At 32.3% G+C, this 20000-nt stretch overlaps 1 protein-coding gene across 1 annotated transcript in view; it reads left to right on the forward strand.

Annotated features, from left to right (window-relative positions):
* The first annotated feature begins 3327 nt into the window (after positions 1-3327).
* The window catches only part of LOC145297803 (myeloid leukemia factor 1-like), a 131737-nt gene continuing 115064 nt past the window's right edge, over positions 3328-20000 (forward strand). Inside the window, exon 1 of the mRNA XM_080144097.1 lies at positions 3328-3859. Coding sequence (XP_080000223.1) covers positions 3810-3859 — 50 coding nt within the window. The 5' untranslated portion in view covers positions 3328-3809. The remainder of the gene's footprint in view (positions 3860-20000) is intronic.

Here is a 20000-nt window from a genome sequence, read left to right on the forward strand (position 1 = left end):
AGTTATGAAAAATGTTTTCACGGCGAGCTAACCAATTCAGCTAAGTTTTGAAGTTAAATAAATTCATTGTAAAAATCCTTTCAAAGATAAATATTAGTTTTCTGTGTCTATTTCAAAGATAAAGATATTGAATTAAAAAAAAAAACACACACACACCTTGCTTGTGCAAAAATAACTTAATTAGCCCTAAAAAAGCAAGTAATTTACCGTTCGGCAAAAACGCAACAAATAAAGTTTTGTGAACACGATTATAAGGAGACCCAAAATTTCAGCCAGTCGAAACGCTGTTTCAAAATGAAGTCATGATAGTAAAAGTTTTTTTTTCTTGCTATTTTTCACAGACGTGCATCCATACATTCCTATTCTGAACGGTTGTATCAATTTTTATCATTTTTTAAATTTATTTTTTATGTTCCTGTTTTTAAATTATTTTTTTATTATTATTTTCCGAGATTATATAAAAATTATGTTACACCGAAAGTTTGACATTCTTGCGAGCAAGGAAATTATTAAAATCTTGCACATAAAAATTATGCGAAATCTGTAATTTAGAAAAAAAAAAAAAAAAAGTAGAAATATTTTTGCTATTATAATTTTTTTTTGTATGAGTGAAAATATTAAATAAACAATGCTTAATTCAATGTCAATATCGGTAGTTCGAGAAATTTATTTTTCTTCGAGTTATACCGAATTCATTAAGACGGACTTTAGGGGCTTTTTTCGTAATGCTCCTATAAAAATTATTTTTTTTTTTTATTGTTACAAATTACAATGCTTTATTTATATAAAAAAAGCAAAAATAAATTCTTGCGTTTTTTATTTACTACTGAAAACCATAACTTTAGTAAAGGTATTTTTTTTTTTTTTTTTTTTTACACAGTGATCACCACTTATCAAGGCCCGGAAGTCACTCAGGGATAAGGGTTATTGCAAGTACATTACGTTAGTGTGGAGATTTGATGAAGTGTTTACTTAAGGGGGCGGTTCATTAGGAATTTGTTAACGTTGAACTTGAAGACATTCAAGTTGTAGTTCGGTGGGAAGCAGGCAGACGGAACAGAGTTCCACAGGCGTGCAGTTCTAAGAAAGAAGCTTTGTTCATGGAATCTACGTTTTGATTTAGGCACAGATAAAGAGTGGGGGAAATTTTTCACAGTGGATTCAGCTAGACGGGTGTTTTTTCGTGAAAGATTGGCGAGGGGGGACCAGAGATTGGAGTTCAGACGAACACCTGCCATGGAAATAACGATAAAACAAGGATAGGCTCGCAACGTCTCTTCTGTGGGAGAGAGGTTGCAGGGTAGAGAAAAGAGCATCCCCCACTAAGCCACGAAGTCTATTTTGTACTCTGTCAAGGCAGGATAGGCTGTTTTTAGCAGCTCCTTCCCAGATAGGGCAACAGTATTCCATCCTTGGACGTACCTGGCTTTTAAACAAAATAATACATTTTCATTAAGATTTAATTAAAAATAATTAGTTCATCATATTCCGCGATTATCATTTGATAAATACTGAAAATTTCATTAAAATTGGTAAATTTCCTGATTTTGGATGAATCTTTAAGTAAAGGGGGAAATCAAAATGTTTATACATTTTGAGCATCGGCATTCATTTTGCACGTACCTAAAAAAAAGAACGATAGAAAGTGATAACATACTACGAACATTAAATTAGCGAGTATATATATATATATATATATATATATATATATATATATATATATATATATATATATATATATATATATATATATATATTAATTTAATGTTTGTAATATGTTATCACCTTTTATCGTGGCCTTCGTTATAAAGATGGCCGGCCAGCTGAAAAAATGACGTCATCGCCGAGGTCCCTACAAGCAAGATATGTGGAACTCTTAGACTGTCAATAATGAACAGTAATTTTTACAGACAGCGTTACAAAACTTCAAAATTGGATTAAAATAAAGAAATAAAGAAAGAACACGATGATTTATACTGAAACTCATCTAATATTAATAATAAAAAAATAATTAAAAAAAACACAAGTTGTTTGTTTAAGTATATTATAAGCAATTGAATATTTCGTTGTATTATAGATTTTAAAGATTAGAATGCGTTCTTTAATTACTTATAATTACATTTTAAAAAAGTGAAGGAACACGATTTGATTTGAAATAAACTTGAAGACGGTCTTGCTTTTATCCTCCTTTTTAATAAATATGATCTCCCGATCCAATAATTCATGATTTGTAAACCGTGACGTACGTACGTACGTACGTACGTACGTAAGTACGTTAAAGGCACTACGGTATTAATATATAGATGTATTGTTTAGATATATTTATACATTACTGATGTAGTTCTGGATTTTCTACTTTGATGAGGTTGATATGCTTTAAAAGTATCATGATACCGTGCAAATGCTTTATTTAACGATTCATTCACACACACACACACACACACACACACACACACACACACTTGTTTCTTATCGTTGAGCACTTTCAGTTGTAATAAAGTCGTCAACTTAGCTAATACGTGCAGATCGTCATATAATGATTAGATTACTCTGCCTGGCGCTAAAAGCATTTAATAAGAATAAATGTTTAATTTCAACTGTATCTCTCGCGGTTTAAGGTAACCTAGTAGTTTGGGTCCTTGCTAATGAAGCCAGACATGAATTCTGTTGTCGGGGTTCGAGTTTCTCGTTAATTGTGACACCCTGCAGTCCTGCACTGATGATTCCCGAAACACTAGTGCCTGTAGGTATTTAATAATTATTATAGTAAATTATATATATATATATATATATATATATATATATATATATATATATATATATATATATATATATATGCGCACACACATACACACAGTCTATAATGAATAGATGCATTTAAACAAAAACATATAATACTTGGAAATTCATTCGTTCAATTTTTATATTCTTTTTACTTTGTAAAGTGCAACAACGCGATTGTTCAACTGCTTTAATATTTATATAAAACTCTTACTTCCTTTAGGCAAAATACGAGCTCTTTAGCAAAATTCAATTAATTTTAGTTTTATATTTACTTGTCAAAATACAAAAAAGAAAACCTTCTATTGATTTTTCCGGGCTAAAAATGCGAATTTTGATTGGCCAATATTTAAAATTTGTGTTTGAAAATTGACTAATGGCCTACGTCGTTTCATAAGTGTAGCGTTCCATATAAGGAATTGTTTGGGGCATTACCATGGTAATTCGGTGTGGGCGCCACGTTCGATCGGGCGTGTTCGGTAATCTTCGACAGTTTCCGACATCGGGCTTCCTGTATAAACTCCGTCTTTTTCCGACTTCGAATACAGAGTGCGTTTAGTAGTAGTTGCAGACGAAGGCGAGGCCACAGCGAATCACGCATTTCACGGAGCTGACACAGGGAGTCAGGATAGGGACTATATCAAAATACGTATTAAATTAAAAAAAAAAAAGAAAGGCGATTAAATTCTAACTTGTTATTTTTAAAACACTCAAATAGAAGTTGCTATATTTAAAACGAAGCAACTACCTACCTCACATTAAACAATAATACCCGCATATAACCAGCTCCTTGTCAAAGTGCCCGTTTTTTTTATATAAATAAAATACAAAACATTAACACTTACTACACAAACTCGCCCCAAATATATATATTTTTTACTTCATTCGTATTGAATAAATATTATTGAAGAAGACTTTTTGTATTTATACATATATACTATATATACAAAAAACAAAACAAAAAATAAACTTATCTTTTTTAATATTGGATTCCTTGTTGAGTTCTAAAATCGAACGGAAAACAAAACATGTTTGGGCGGCCCATTCTTCGCGAATTTCAAGAGGATGACTTCTTTAGGTGAGTTTATACTTTTTTAATCGAAATTTTAGTTTTATTTAATTTATTTATTGCGTTTTTATGTTTGAATTTAAAAAAACTTTTCGTATTTCAAGTTTGGTCTTTAATTAAAACAAACTATTTTCCGAACATTATTCGCGTTTCCAAACAAGGCCTTAGATCGGGTTTTCATATATTTTTCTCCGTAAAGGGAGCGTTCTTTTGGGAGGGGGGACTTGCTTCTGGGACTTAGGGCTAGCAAGAGAAAAATGCAAATTTCCGATTGGAAAGTAGAGTGATTCTTTAAAAATCGTCGGCACTTATTCAGAATACGGACCGTGCAGAAATAATAACGTTACGATTTAAAATTTATTTCTTAAAATGGGGCGGAAAGGGTGTTTTTGTAACTATTTTGTATTTATAACCAAAAGACACGGTACTTATGCAACTTTACCGTGTTGAAATAATAACGTTATTATTTAGAAAGCTATTTGTAACATGGGGAGGGTGTTTTGTAATTTTATACTTTCACCTAACAATTTAAACCTTGAATTTAACTTTAAAATATTATTTAAAAAAATAGCACGGTAACATAAGTGCATAAGCAAGATACCGTAAAACTTAAATTTGGAAAATATAGTCGCAGTCTTTATAACTCAGTAAATATAAACAATTGCGCCCATTGTACTCGCAAACTAAACAGGTGTTTCTTCTAAACGACGTTAAGTGCAAAAGAGATCCAGACAATTACACTTAAGGGAACAGCGAGGATACTAAAAAGAGCTCTCGGTTGGTTTCAATAAAAAGCAGGGCAATGTTGGCACCTGGTTTGGCTGCCCCATACCCAGCGTTACAATCTTCAAAGGAAGAAAATTAACACACACACACACACAGAATTTTCCGCGTTTCATCCTAGTAAGGATTCGTTAGGTTAATGCGCCTGACGAATCCTCACGAAAATAAATTCTGTGTAGCTTAATTGCCATAAATATATTGGTCATAATTTACTACTTAGCTTTACCAACATATTGAGCATTGAAGTGACTACTGAAAACTGATGTATAATGTGTGAAGACCTGAAGAAACAATTTGTGTGTTTGGGGGGGGGGCTAATCTTTGTTTTTACATTAATTCTCAATAAAAAAAAATATATACTTATGAGTTTTATTTATTCAAATATAGCATGGCTACACATTCAAAACTTGTTTCGGCCGAAGCTTTAATAAGCACTACAAATCCGATCTTTATTGTTTTGTATAGTTTTACAAAATAGTTATTAAAAGTTTTTGTAAACCAACCAAGTCAAGAAAGAAAAATCGGAGAGCAATCAATGTCCTAAACTTAGAAATATATAAACAAACAAATGACAAGTCTGTATTCCAAATTTCATGATGTTGACCATCTTACAATTTATTTTAATTCCGTTGACATTTACAATTCTTAACAGTAACTGTTTTCTAGGACAAAATCATTCATTTATGTGTCAATGAAATCTAAGAAATAAATTGTAAGATGGTCAACATAGACTTTATTTGTTATATGCTCTCTAATCACATTGAGCTTCTTAAATTAAGGATTTGTGTGTGTGTAATATATATATATATATATATATATATGTGTGTGTGTGGGGGGGGGAGTTGCGATAAGTTTTGAGTGAATTCATGTACGAAAGTGCATTCTTGACCTAAATACGAGTTGGAATAATTTTCCCTTTAACCAATTTGGTACCCCCACATGGGGAGCGCCAAGCGGCATATATATATATATTATATATATATATATTATCTGACAAGCTGATGGCATGAAGGAACACTTAAAATACTTTTCCTTTATAAAATCCATTTTTTCCCGCTTTTACTTGATTTTAATGTTGGATTAATATTACTTATTTACAATGCCCCTCCCCACGGGGAAAAGTTAGACACCAGGGTCGTTTTTTAACGTGGAGAAAAGGTACAAAAATAAATTGTTTCGGTCGTGAAGGATTGCTCCTCCACCGAAAGAGAACAAGAAATTGAAGTGCAGCATCTGAAGAACAGATACTACACTTTGAGATATTAAATCTTTTATTCATGTTAAAAAAAAATACAGAAAAAAAAAATCAATGATGAACAAAAAACTTAGGCACATGGCCAACTCAAAAGGGGGGATTTTGGGGGTCGTTGGTCATCCTTGTCACTCCAGAACTAAACAAAGTCAAAAGTTTCTCCCAGCTAGTATCTTCTTTCACCATAATACCGCATTCACCCTTTCATATTGGGGGACGTCCTAGTAACTCCCAATTTTCTTGTTTATATATTTTATTGCTTTTAAAATTTTGAAAATACAATTAAAAAAACAAAAGATCTTTAAACAACAAAATTAGGCACAATTTGATCTTGGCCAATGTTGGATTAATAACTAATAAACTTATTGTTTATTTATAAGTTTTGTATAGACGGAACTCGCAAGAGACGTGCGGTATCAGTTTTAAAAATAGTTTTTTTTTTTTTTATTTTATTTTTTTTTTTTAAATACTGTGTTTGTAGGACAAGTAAATAAAAGTAAACTCCTAAGCGGGTGTTAGTATTCGTCGACTGCCAAATATAAAATGTTTAAAAAAACGTCGGTGCGCAACCAGGCTCCGCGCATTCTTCCGGCAAAAAGTTATAAAATTAATTTCTATCCAATAAAGTTTTCGCATTCTAAATGATATGGACAGTTAAGTTTTTCAAGCCTACGTGTGGATATAAAAATCTGACCTTTTTCGTGTGAACCGAAAAGATGTGATCTCCGCTTATCTCGGCATTGTTTCCAGTCATTCTGGACTTCTTGCAACTGGACTCAAACAGTGCCGATTCAGGAGGTGTGTTGGAGATTGTGCAACCCTTGCCTCACAGTTACATGCGCAATTGCCCCTACAGAGAGTATCCTTTGTCTTTTGAGACTGAACGGAGGCATCGAGATATATTAGTGAAAAAAAAATCTGCCCTCGATATAATACCCGAATACATTCTAATCGGACACTTCCAAAAGCCAGAAGGAAGATATCTATAAATAAAATCGGTATATTTATAAACATTTTTTTTTCTTGTGATTTTTATCTTGAGCCTCTAAAAATCAATATTCCTGTAATGATCTGGTCCCTATTGATTTTGCGGTGGGATGTTGTTTCTGTGTAGTTCTAGGAGGTTCACCCTCCCAAACCTTGCCATCTCTCTTTGAGAAGGGGTTAGTTTATTGCTGATCGCCTGAGCCGCCTTTACTGGGTAATGCCAACGAGGATGTCTAGGCACTTTTTTGCATCTTGGAGTACCCCGTCCTCGGGGGCGCTGACTTCTCGATCACGCTTTCCGACCCTGCTATCAGTTCTTGCAGTGAGAGGGAACTATATAGCCATATTCAATTCGAACATTCTCCTTCGAAGCTAATATTTAGGTTGTAAAAGTTTGTTCATTTGTCTGTTTTGACTCTTTTTTTTTTTTTTTTTTTTTTTTTTTACCTGGAAGTTGACCGATTGTGTGTTTAATATTAAATTAAATGACACATGAAAAGTGCATATCTACGTATCTTTTAAAGTGTGAGAGAGAGAGGACACTTCTCAACCTATATACTCAACGAATTTTTGATCTAGACGTAAATGTTTGTATATAGGGTATTTATCACGTGGAAAACTTTTTAATCATTTTTCATCCGGAAAAAAGGGCTGCTAAGGGTTAAAATGATAAAAATTGGTACGTAAGGGTCATTGGATTTTTATGGTCGTCAACTGTTTTACGAATTCGCATGCGTGAATGGTTCACATGACGGATTCCTTATGTTAAGAAAAAGAATACACATTTTTAATAATCATGGCAAGCTGGCCTAATCGTTATCGTACTTGACTCCCTGTATTTAGGGTTTGGTTTCGATCTCAGCTTGAGTATTTTTTTTTTTTACTTACAAGAAGTGAACTTTTTAGAAAAAAAAAACAATGCTCGCATGCATATGTCTGTTTCTTTTCGTTTTTTACTTCATTTATTTTATTTTTATTAAGGAATTTAACTTTACGTTTAATACCTACGGTATTTCTGTTTATAATAAATAAGAATTCTGCATTAATTAAAATATAATATTTATGCGTATTTTACGACCGGACAACGCCGAGTGACCTGCTAGTGTTAAATAAAATCCTATTTAATTTTAGTACTTCTGCAGCTTACCCACTAAATTTTAATATTTAGAAAGCCTTTTTTAAAATGGCGAGGAAGATCTGTTAACTATTCTAATTTTTTTTTTTTCACGTAACAGTTTAATAAATGAAAAAAAGATACCGTAAGAATTTAATTTGAAAACCTTATAAATAAAAATAGCATGGTTTGTAAAACTCAAGAAGCACCTTAATTTTTCTTTGTTTTTATTTTTGTTAAGTTTTATTGTCGTCCTTTGTCAGTTTTTATTTCTGTGTAAATACAACATAATCTTTAAAATGAAGTCGGTGACACAATTCGACACAATTGTTAACACCTATATTCTACGCACCTGTGGTTTTTAAAATTGGTTTTCGTGCTTTTTCATTAAAATTTGTACTGAGTATGAAAACAAAACGAATAAAAATCAAATAAGCAAAGTTAAATACAATTTTGGGATAAAATAAACATCTTTCGTTTTTAAAAAAGGGGTGAAGTTTTTATTTACTTGTTTTGGCCACGTATAGTCACGTGTTTTATTCGTAAGCACACGCAATTTACTTTGTATTTTTTTTTTTTGTTTTTTTTTTTTCATTTTCTTCGTTTGAAGATTGTAATGCTGGATATGGGGCAGCCAAAGCAGCTGCCAACAGCGCTGATTTTTTTATTGAAACCAACCGAGAGCTCTTTTTAGTATCCTCGCTGTTCCCTTAAGTACAATTTTCTGGATCTCTTTTGCGCTTGATTTACCAGAAATATTAGTTAGGTAGGACTTAAGGTTCGTCTTCATAAGTCCTGTATCACCTATAATAACTGGTTTTGATTGATATCTCCTTAATATTCTTTTCGTATCATACATGAGACCTTGATATTTGGTCTGTTTCTCTCTTTCAGCTGTGTCCAGACCTCCATTATTGTGTGTGTGTGTGTGTGTTTATTGCCTCTGTGATTTAGATTTAGTGCTTGTTTATAATTACATTTTTTTTTAAATAACACTGAAAAATCTTTGTACTTACTCTTCACGGAACGAAAAAGTCAGATTCCAAAAATTACGTAAATTGGTCAAGTAGTTTTTTTATTTTGAAAAAAAAAACAAAAACAACAAAAACGATTTTTAGCGATTAAAGTTTTAATTATTTTGAATACAAAATCTCTGTAGTCGAATTGAATTGCAGCCCTTGAATTTTAGCAAAATGTAAAACGATATAGCCGCTCCTGGCCTCCTCATTGCGGTGTAATGCTGATTCTATGCAGTTCTAGGAGGTCCAGTGTCCACCCTTTTGAAAAGCGGTTAGTTCATTGCTAATCGACTGAGGCGGAGGCGCCTATACCGAGGAATGCCGATGGGGCTGCCAGGCAGGCACTTTTTTGCAGGTTAGAGTGCCCCTCCTCGGGAACGCTGACTTTCCAACATTGGTGTCACAGTTCCTGCAGTGGGAATGAATTAAATACCATCCTCCTCGCTTTATCATAAAATTTGATTTTCTTAATTAAAACACAAACAAAACTGGGCCCATTTTCGTGATTTTTGGAATATAACACCTTCGTTACACATTTACATGCACCATAAAGATTTACCTGATTTTTTTTTTTTTTTTTTTTTTTTTTTTTTTAAGTGTAATTCTAAATAAACACCATATTTTCTTGAAACCATTTGTTTACATTACGGACCTTACTTACGGTGTCGACCAGAATGGCTATTTCGGTCACTTTAGAACTAATATTTACTGACAATTTAAAACGATTCTCGTATTATGTGTTTGTTTACGCAAACAGGCAAGCAAAAACAAGATAAATTAGTTTGACTAATTTCCCAACTGCATGTTGCAATTTTTTATATGTACGACAATTTAAGGCACGACAAATGTACAATTGCTTCTGCTGATTTTCTATTCATGATATTTGGGCACGACAAATTACTGTTTTTAATTTTTGGTAAAAAATTTTTAAATACTTTTAAAAAAAAAATTTTTTTTTTAGACTTAGGGGGCATATTAAAAAGGTGGTAATCGTGAAGAAAGAGAGAGCCTGTTTCCTCCGTTCGACTATAGGTGGCGTTACTGTCTGTCCACCCAGTTACGGAAGTACAAAATGTATATAATGCCACCCTTGAAATAAAAATAAATGTTTTCGTTATATTTTAATTTTAAACATCTTTTTTTTTTTTTTTTGTGCAAACATATTTAAGTTTTATTTTTTTTGCAAACATATTTAAGTTTTATTTTTCCAAACATTTACGTTTTGATGCTTGTTTATTTTTAAACATTTACGTTTTTTTTTTGCAAGCATAAACTAAATGTTTTTGCTATATTTTTCTTTTAAACATATTTATGGGTACAACCGTTTTTCCGCGAGTATTTTTTACGCTCTTATGATAATAATAAAAAAATCAACGTTTTTTCTTTTATCTTTTTTATGGACCCCCCCCTTTTTTCTTAATTTTTCTGCACTTATTTTACCTTTTCCGCAAGTATTTATATATATATATATATATATATATATATATATATTTGAAAAAGGATATTGTAAAACCTGAATCTTACTTGAAACTACTATTAAAAAATAGCGCGGTACCAATAAGTGCATAAGCAAACTTTTCAAAAAGAAAAATATTTCAAAAATATTTAGTTTATGCTTGCAAAAAAAAAAAAAAACCCCCAAAAAAAACCGTAAATGTTTTAAAATAAACAAGCAACAACACGTAAATGTTTGGAAAAATAAAACTTAAATATGCTTGCAAAAACAAACAAAAAAACGTAAATATGTTTGAAAAAACAAAAAACAAAACTTAAATATGTTTGCACCCCCCCCCAAAAAAAAACCATGTTTAAAATTAAAATATAACAAAAACATTTATTTTTATTCCAAGGGTGGCATTATATACATTTTGTGCTTCCGTAACTGGGTGGACAGACAGTAACGCCACCTATAGTCAAACGGAGGAAACAGGCTCTCTTTCTTCACGATTACCAAAAAGGTTCTCCTGTATGAGACGTCTGCCTGAACTACTTTCGCCTTTTCTCTCGCATGTCCCTATTCCGAATTCGTAGCAGTGGGCCAACATTAGTGGACATTTTTCCCCTCCCAAAACTGTCATTAACAATGCTATTTTTGTTTAACATATTTCAAACTGATAACAATAATTGCACAATAAAAATATTTGATTACTAAATTTAAAAAGTTTAGCAAATTAACAAACAATTTAATAAACAAATATAGCGTAAAAACAAAATTTAACTTGAAAATACCATGAAAAAAAAGTATTCTAAATTTAGTAATCAATTGATATAGATTTTTGCACGGTAAAAATAATTAAAACAAATTTTATTTCGAATTATTTAGTCTAGTAAAAATACCATTTTTTTTTTTTTTACTCTTTTACTAAATTTAAAAAGCTATTTTTTATTTTAGTATTTTAAAGTTAAATTGAGTTTTTACGATATTTTTGTTAACTTCTTTGTTAATTTGCTGGAATAACGTTAATTTAGTAATCGTATAAATATGTACGTGCAAAATGAATGCCGATGCTCAAAATGTATAAACGTTTCGACCCCTCCCTTTACTTAAAAATTCATTTTTTTTTTAGATTAGGTCCACCTCCACAATTTTCTTTTAAATAACGACTTTTAGAAGTTTTTGACTATGCTGAATATGGAAATCTCATTGAAATTTTGCAGAAATAAGTAGTTATCGAGATATAAAAAGTTGTTTTATGCATTGTATTCTTTGGCGGCCATTGTTTTTACGCGCGTGCGCGCGCCATTAACAAATCTACGCACGTAACAAAGATGACCGCCAAAGAATACAACGCATAATACAACTTTTTATATCTCGATAATTATTTCTGCAAAATTTCAAGGCTATTTTTGTATTCAGCATGGCCGAAAACCTCTAAAGGTCGTCATTTAAAAGAAAATTGTAGAGGTGGAGCGAATCTGAAAATTTACCTTTTTTTTTTTTTTTTTTTTTTTTTTTTTTTTTTTTTTTTTTTTTTTTTTTTTTTTAAAGGAAATTAAAGCATCGTAAATTGTAACAAAAAAAAAGCTTTCTTTTTCAGGAACATTACGACAAAAGCCCCTAAAGTCTGTATTAACGAAATTGATATACTTCGAAGAAAAATTAATTTTTCAAAGATATTATTATTGAATAAAGCGTTGCTTATTTAATATTTTCAGACAAAAAAAAAAAAAAATTATAATTGCAAAAAATATTTCCTTATTTTTTTAAGATTACATTTTTAGCGTAATATTTATATGTAAGAAGATTAAAAAATATTCCTTGCACGAGTAAACGTGGCATCTTCAGCGTAATATAATTTTTATATAATCTTGAAAAATAAAACTAATTTAAAAGCAGGAACACAGAAAAATAAATTTTTTAAAAAATGGTAAAAATCATACAAACGTTCACGATAGGAATGTACGAATGCACGGCTAGGGAACAAAAAAAAAAAAACGAAAACAGTCGGTTTTCACCCCTTCCTTTCTTCAACCACCCGACGTCATTTTCAAATAGACTTTTGATTTTGACATTTTGGGCTTTCGTAGAACTCATGCTAGATGACATTTCCTTTGTTTTGAGTGTGCAAAGCCAGAATCTCTCGTTTGGGGAGCTAACTAAGCTATTTTTTTGTACAAACAAGGTGTTTTTTTTATTTGATTAATTTTTAATTAAATATCTTAGGACTTTACTAATTATCTTTCGGAATAGTCTCAGAAAACCCCCTCGCCAATCTTTTACAAAAAACACCCGTCTAGCTGAATCCACTGTCAAAAACTTTCCCCACTCTTTATCTATGCCTAAATCAAAACGCAGATTCCATGAACAAAGCTTCTTTCTTAGAACTGCGCGCCTGTGGAACTCTGTTCCGTCTGCCTGCTTCCCTCCTGACTACAACTTGGATGTCTTCAAGTCCAACGTAAACAAATTCCTGATGAACCGCCAAGTAGACACTTTAAATATCCACACTAACGTACTGTACTTACAATAACCCTTATCCCTGAGTGGCTTCCGGGCCTTGATAAGTGGTGACCACCTTGTAAAAAAAAAATAAATAAATAAAAATAATCTTTCAAGTGATTTTTACAATTAATTTATTCAACTTCAAAATTTAGCTGAACTTTGTCAGTTTCTGAATAACTTTTTTTCACGTGTAAAAATATTTTTACTTTTGAAAATTAACTTTAGGCTTTAATCTTTCAAATGTGATTAAAAAGTAATCGGAAACCTACAAAAACTGATTAAGCGGCTTTCAAAACTGTCCTATCCTTTTTCGCCATTAATGCACGTAACAAGTAAAAAAAAAAAAAAATGGAATTTTTACTGGATTAAATTCTGAATAAAAAAAAAGATCTTTTAATTTACTTATTTTTTATCTATATCAGTTTGAAATATATTAATCTTAAAAAAAAAAAAAAACGTAAATTTTTACGACGTGCCCCAGCGTATTATAAGCACTCCAACTTCTCCATGTAAAGAACGGCTTTCGGAATAAACACAAACCTCGAAAACCGTTCTTAACATGGGGAGGTTGGGGTGTTTATTTCGAAAGCCGTTCTTAACTTGGGGTGGTTGAGTGTTTATACTACGCTGGGGCAGGTCATAAAAAAAAAATACCAAAAAATATTGTTTTGGTAGAAAAATTCCACTGATATCGTCCCACTCCTACGAATTCGGATCATGTGAGCGAGAAAAAGCGAAAGTGATTTAGGGAGACATCTCCTACAGGATAACCTTTAAAAAAAGTCGAGTCAAATATAAAAATGCTATTTTAGGACAAAAAGAAAAAAAAATTGTTTTAGTCTTTAAAATCAATTTATTATTATTTTTTTTTTTTTTTCGGTAATTTTTTTAAATAGTAAATATTTACACACACACACACACACACACACACACACACACACACACACACACACACACACACACAATGGAAAGTAACTATATCAACAAATTATTTAATTTTCCCAAATTTTGGTCCGTCAAATTTGGGGAAGGGAGTCTTAAATTTCATGAAAAGTTTTAGGAGAAAAAAAAACAGTATGCCTCAACGTGTCGATCAGCAGAATCCGTTGTCATATCTAAATTTGTTGTACATAATTAGTGAAATCCCTGCATTGAATTTAAAATTTATTTCGGCAATAGTAATGATTTCGAACGTTTTGTGTAGAATCCCTATTTTCCAAACGGGGCTCGAATTAGGTCTAGGGTCAATACCAAAATCGTTATCGGCAATCAACAAGCACGCACCAATTAGGTGGAAATAAATTATTATTTAAAATTACATTTTATAAAAAAAACAAAATAATAACGCATAAAAACCTTTATGATGTATGTATACGTCACAAAACGAAGATGTAATATTCGAAAAATTACATAAATTCATCAGGTATCTTTTTTTTTTTTTTTAATGAAATTTTACGATTTTTAGCAATTAATTTTTGGCAGCCATTGTTTATAAGGAGGGGACAACTCAACTCGAACTACTGAGATCAAAATCAGTCTTGTATTGAATGCTCTTTACTGTTACGATCACTCATGATCGTAGAAATGACTTACATACGGTGAGGTGAAACAAGTTTTTCGACAAAACAAAAATGTTTATTTTTCAGCAATTTGGTACAAATGATATCTAACAAAATATTAAAATAACTTTCACGTCACAAAAATACATAGAAATGATAGAAACTAAATGTTTTTAAGAAAATAAAGTTACTAAACATTTCCTAAAATAGTGAAACAAGTATTTGGACAGATTCAAAAAGAATGTTTCATATTTAATTCGGCCTATTTAAAGTAGGACTTAATTACTGTTCAAACGATTACCGTATTTTTTTTACAAGGTCCTGGCAAATGCTTAACGGGATTTTTCCCCATTCTTCATTGGCTATAGACTTTAATTGGTGGATGTTTGAGAGGAGTCTTGTTCTAATCTCTCTTCAAAATTAGCCACAAATTTGCCATAGGATTCAAGTCTGATGATTGGCTAAGCCATTGCAAAACATGAATTCCCTTCACCTCGAACCTTTTTGAGTTGCCTTCTTTCTAGGTTTCAGATCATTGTCTTGTTCGAACCGTCAATCACCAGACAATCCCATTTTCTCCACAGACCTTCTCCAAAATATCCTTTTATATGACTCCATTCATCCTTCCTTCGAATGTTTCTAGTGTTCCAATCCCGCATGAAGAACAGCAGCTCCAAATCATGTTTCCTCCTATGCTTCACGGTAGGGATAGTGTTTTTCATATAATATGCAGAACCGTTTACACGCCAGGTATGGCTTGCATCGTTATTGCCAAATAACTCAATTTTGGTCTCCTTCGACCATATTATCAAAAAATGTGATATCCTCATATACTTTTTGACATACTCTAGTCTTGATTTAAGGTGAACTTTCTCCATTAAAGGAGTCTGCGAAGCTTGAGACTTTCTCTGTGCACTTTGTTACTGATAGTCGTCGTGCAGACGCTGATGCCCAGGGTTTTTTTTCTCCAGCTCTTCACGGTTCACAAAAGGATCATTTCAAGCAGTTCGTAAGATTTTTTCGCGGGCACCTTTCCGAAAATTTCCGGAGCTGCCGACCTTGGCATGTTTTTTTTGTAGTATCTGACTTTTTCCACTGTACAATATGCCCTACAGTACTAATAGCAACATTCAACTTGTCCTGCTGCACTTCAATTTCTTATTCTGTCAGTGGAGGAGAAATCCTTCACGACTGAGACAATTTTTATTTTTGTTCCTTTTCTCCACGTTAAAAACGACCCTGGTGCCTAACTGTCCCGTGCGGAGGCATTGTAAATAGGAACATTCAAAGTAGCTTTTATCTTCGTGTGCTCGAATTAATACGGTCTTTTATGGACTGTTCGAGTTCCTTTCGCTTAGCTATGTTACAATCTTTTCTGAGAGATCTGGGCAGAAAATGACTAGAAATTCACTGAATATCGAAGAAGTACCTTCTAGAATGATCTCGAATGTAATATACGGCATAATCACGTTGACACACCGGTTCCTGCTGGATCACCGTGTTAAGCAACGTTGAACCTGGTTAGTACTAAACGGGTGGCCATTTGGGACTTTCAGATGCTGTATGTGCTCTCTGCTTATCTCGGCATTGTTTCCAGTCATCCTGGTCTTCTCCTTGCCACTGGACTCAAACAGTGCCGATTCAGGAGAGGTGTGGTTGCGGATTGCGCAACCCTTGCCTCACAATTAAACGCGCTACTGCCCCTAAGGGGTATTCTTTGTCTTTCAAGACTGAACGGTAGCATGGATGGATGGAATATAAAAAAAAAAATTCAAAAAAAAAAAAAAAAATGAAAACTTAATGTTTAATAAAAAAAAAATGAAAACTTAATGTTTAATAAAAAAAAAATGAAAACTTAATGTTTAATAAAAAAAAAATGAAAACTTAATGTTTAATAATTAAAAAAAAAAGGCTGTCCAAATACTTGTTTCACTATCTATTTAAGGAAATGTTTAATTGTTTATTTTCTTTAAAAAAAATTAGTTCCTCTCATTTCTCTGTATTTTAGTAATGTGAAAATTTTATTTTATATCATTTGTACCAAATTACTGAAAAATAAACATTTTTATTGTCTCATCTTACTGTGTGTGTGTGTGTGTATATATATATATATATATATATATATATATATATCTCAAAAGGGATAGAGGAAAAAAGAAATCAAAACGCATTGCGTAAGTCTAGATTGTAATGTAGTCCTCTGCAAATTTCTCGAAGCGAAAGAAGAATGTAGGAGTTTCCAGAGTTTTAAATCCAGTTACGAAGGATAATTAAATCCCGTGCAGTTGCAATGAATATATAAAAATTTTTTTTCGACAAACCTTATGCAACATTGCTCTACACAAACTGTATTTTACACTCCATGATCAACATCATGAAGTGAAGTTTCATGAAATGTTAAAACCAGCAAATCTTTATAATCCGCTATTTTTATGATCTGCTAAATAGTTTCTTTCTTTTGATGAAAAGAACCTTACATTCTTTGAAACTCCGTGGAATAAGGATATTTTACCACCCTTTATTGGAGATATTTTGTTGAAAAATAAATTCTTGCATGTAAATATCGGGTTTACAGTTTTTGCTCATGATATGAAGTTTACTGAAGTTTAGATATGAACTTCATGATATGAAGTTTACTGAAGTTTAGAGCTTTTATTTTTGGTTGGGATAAATATAAACATTAATACTTATATTCGACTGAAGCTGAAGAGACTTGACCAGTAAACTTCTCCCATTAGTTGCTTGAGTTTATATATATATATAACTACTTGATCAAATTATGATTTTTGGATTATGACGACTAATCTGTAATATAAATCTCACCTGTCTGTTTAAATGTCTGTTTAAATGTATGTGTATATGTATGTCTAAAACTTTCGACAGAGACGACGGATTTTCACAAGATTAGTATCGTTTTGAAGCTCGACCCTTCAGACGACAAAAATCGAAAAATGGGCTAAAAACATTAATTACTTCACCCTCAACTGGGCACTTTTTTACAAGTAGAGGTCGATTTTTTTCGCCAATATTTCCGAAAGTCATCCCCTCTTTTCGAGTGACTAGCTTTAATTTAAACCTTCGCCACTTCCGGTTCGATGATGTACGCAACGGCAAAGACGTCATCTTTTTATTATTTATTTTTCTGTTTACGTTCTTTTCCTCCTTCACGGTACGGGTTCGAGCCTACCTGCCTGCCTACAACAATTTTTTTTCTTTTGCTCAACCCCCCCCCCCAAAAAAAAAACACCTGGGCGACGCTGGGCACCCAGGATAGTTCAAAATACGTACCAAATTATCTAATAAGGTACCTCCCTTCCTATGCGTAGCTAAAACAAAAAAATTAACTAGACGACCGGGCAACGCTATGTAGGTAGGGTTGGTACACAATCCAAATGATACATAAAGAGTCAACGCATATATTTATACAGTATAACCTATATAGCTAAGTTATGGGTATATTTACACAGGTATGTTAATCTTTGCACGGTTTTTGTCTTTTTTAAATTTTTTTATTGAATATCTTTTTATATCAAAAAACATGTTACGTAACGACAAAAACGTATTACATTACATCAATAAATATACTCTGTAATGAATTAATCAAATTCCTCTCGGTGTTATGAAAATAAGTATGGCGTGCGTGTTTGTCGTAAGTATAGTTCCCCCCCCCCCCTCATATCTCTCATTTCTACACGCAAAAATGGTGACGTGCCGATCCCCCTCCTCCCGCCGCAATTTACGAGTATGTATTTGAAATGACAGTTGTCGAACGAGTAATTCTACATCGCTTTTGAAAAATTTCGGTTTTAATTAAACTTATCTCGTTCCAGTCTCGAGAGACAATGGATTCGCTCTTTAAAGAGACTTGCGTAGAGGGGAGAAATCTATAATGAAGCAAAGGTTGCGTAATCTGATGCGATTGTGAGATTTATTCGGCATTGAGTTTTGGAAGGCTGAAATTAATGCTGGCATATACAGAGAAATACTTTCCCCACTCCTCCGAAGGAGTTACCACATATCAAAGCCAGGAGGTCACTCGACGATAAGGGTCAATGAGTGTATTGTAGTCATTAGGATAATAGTGTAGTAATCGTTTGTGGTGGAAATCTAATATATAAAAGGTTATATGTCTGTCTGTTTCCATATTTTGAAATTCTATCTCCTCCAAAATTAAAAGTTGCAAAGCGGCGCTAGAGGCCCCAAATGATTTTTTTTTTTTTTTTTTTTTTTTTTTTTTTTTTTTTTACCGAGTGTTCTTTTATGGGTCTTTAGTCGGTTAAAATAATTTTTAAGGGGTCAAAAAATGGGTAAAAATTGGAAAAAAAAATCGTTATACATTTTGTAAATTCATCTTAGTTTATTTTTAATTTTTAATCTTTTCATATGCATGCACGTTGGTACAACTGTAATTATATTCATGCGTAATAAACACAAACCTCATTCTATATATATTTATGTATGTATATATATATATATATATATATATATATATATATATATATATATTTGTGTACAGAAAGTTGTTAGTTGAGACAGATCATTGGTATCGTCGGTTTCAAGCCCGATAATAAGGCCCCTTAAGAGAGCTTGATAAGGATACCTTAAACGGGCCTTATTATCGGGCTTGAAACCGACGGTACCAATGATCTGTCTCAACTAACAACTTTCTGTACACAAAATATACAAACGCTCTTACATTTTGGATTTTCCTTTTAATTGAGCACTCTGCTGGAATTCTTTTTCAAAAAAAACCCTAATATATAATTTAAAAAATGTTGCCTACCAAACTCCTGTCAGTTTTTGGTTTATACATGAAACTTAATATATAGGGTATTCGAACCCATGCGAAACTTTATATTTGGGTTTTAGCCGGGGAAAATCGGTACAAAAGTGTGAAAATTAAAGAAATGAATTTGCCAGGTGAAAGTCAAACGACGGCATTACGAATATGCATGCGTAACGTAATAGCTATTGGTTTATGTTTTAATTTTTAACCTTGCAGCAAACGTATGTACATAGGTCAGGCATTAACGTCAAAGGAAAAAGTAAATCGTAAGATAAACGTTTTGGTTTCGATTTTCGGTGGTGGCGCACGAGTCATTTTTTAATTTTTTTTTTAAATTTTTTTTTTTTTTTTACATAGGCATCACCACATTATCAAGGCCCAGAGGCCACTCAAGGATAAGGGTTAAAGAGTGTACAGTAGAAATTGGTCAATATAGTAATTGTTTTATTTTTTTTTTAAAACTTTAAATCATTATATATTGGGTCCAATATCATATAATTAATACGAAATCTGCATTAATCCAAATATATTTAAGCGGATTTTAAAACCGGGCAATGCCAGGCGGCCTCTGTGTGTATCCTAGTTATTGAAATTGCCCATTTTCAATGAAATCTATTGATTGCCTGCTCTAGTTGGGGACCCATCGCGGTGCATCGGGAGGAAGATTCACATGCCGCCTCGCAGTGACTTAGTCCACAATACATTGT

Source organism: Euprymna scolopes, chromosome 18 (assembly GCF_053919585.1).
Source record: "Euprymna scolopes isolate OS-2025 chromosome 18, ASM5391958v1, whole genome shotgun sequence".
In the NCBI taxonomy this organism is placed as follows: domain Eukaryota; kingdom Metazoa; phylum Mollusca; class Cephalopoda; order Sepiida; family Sepiolidae; genus Euprymna; species Euprymna scolopes.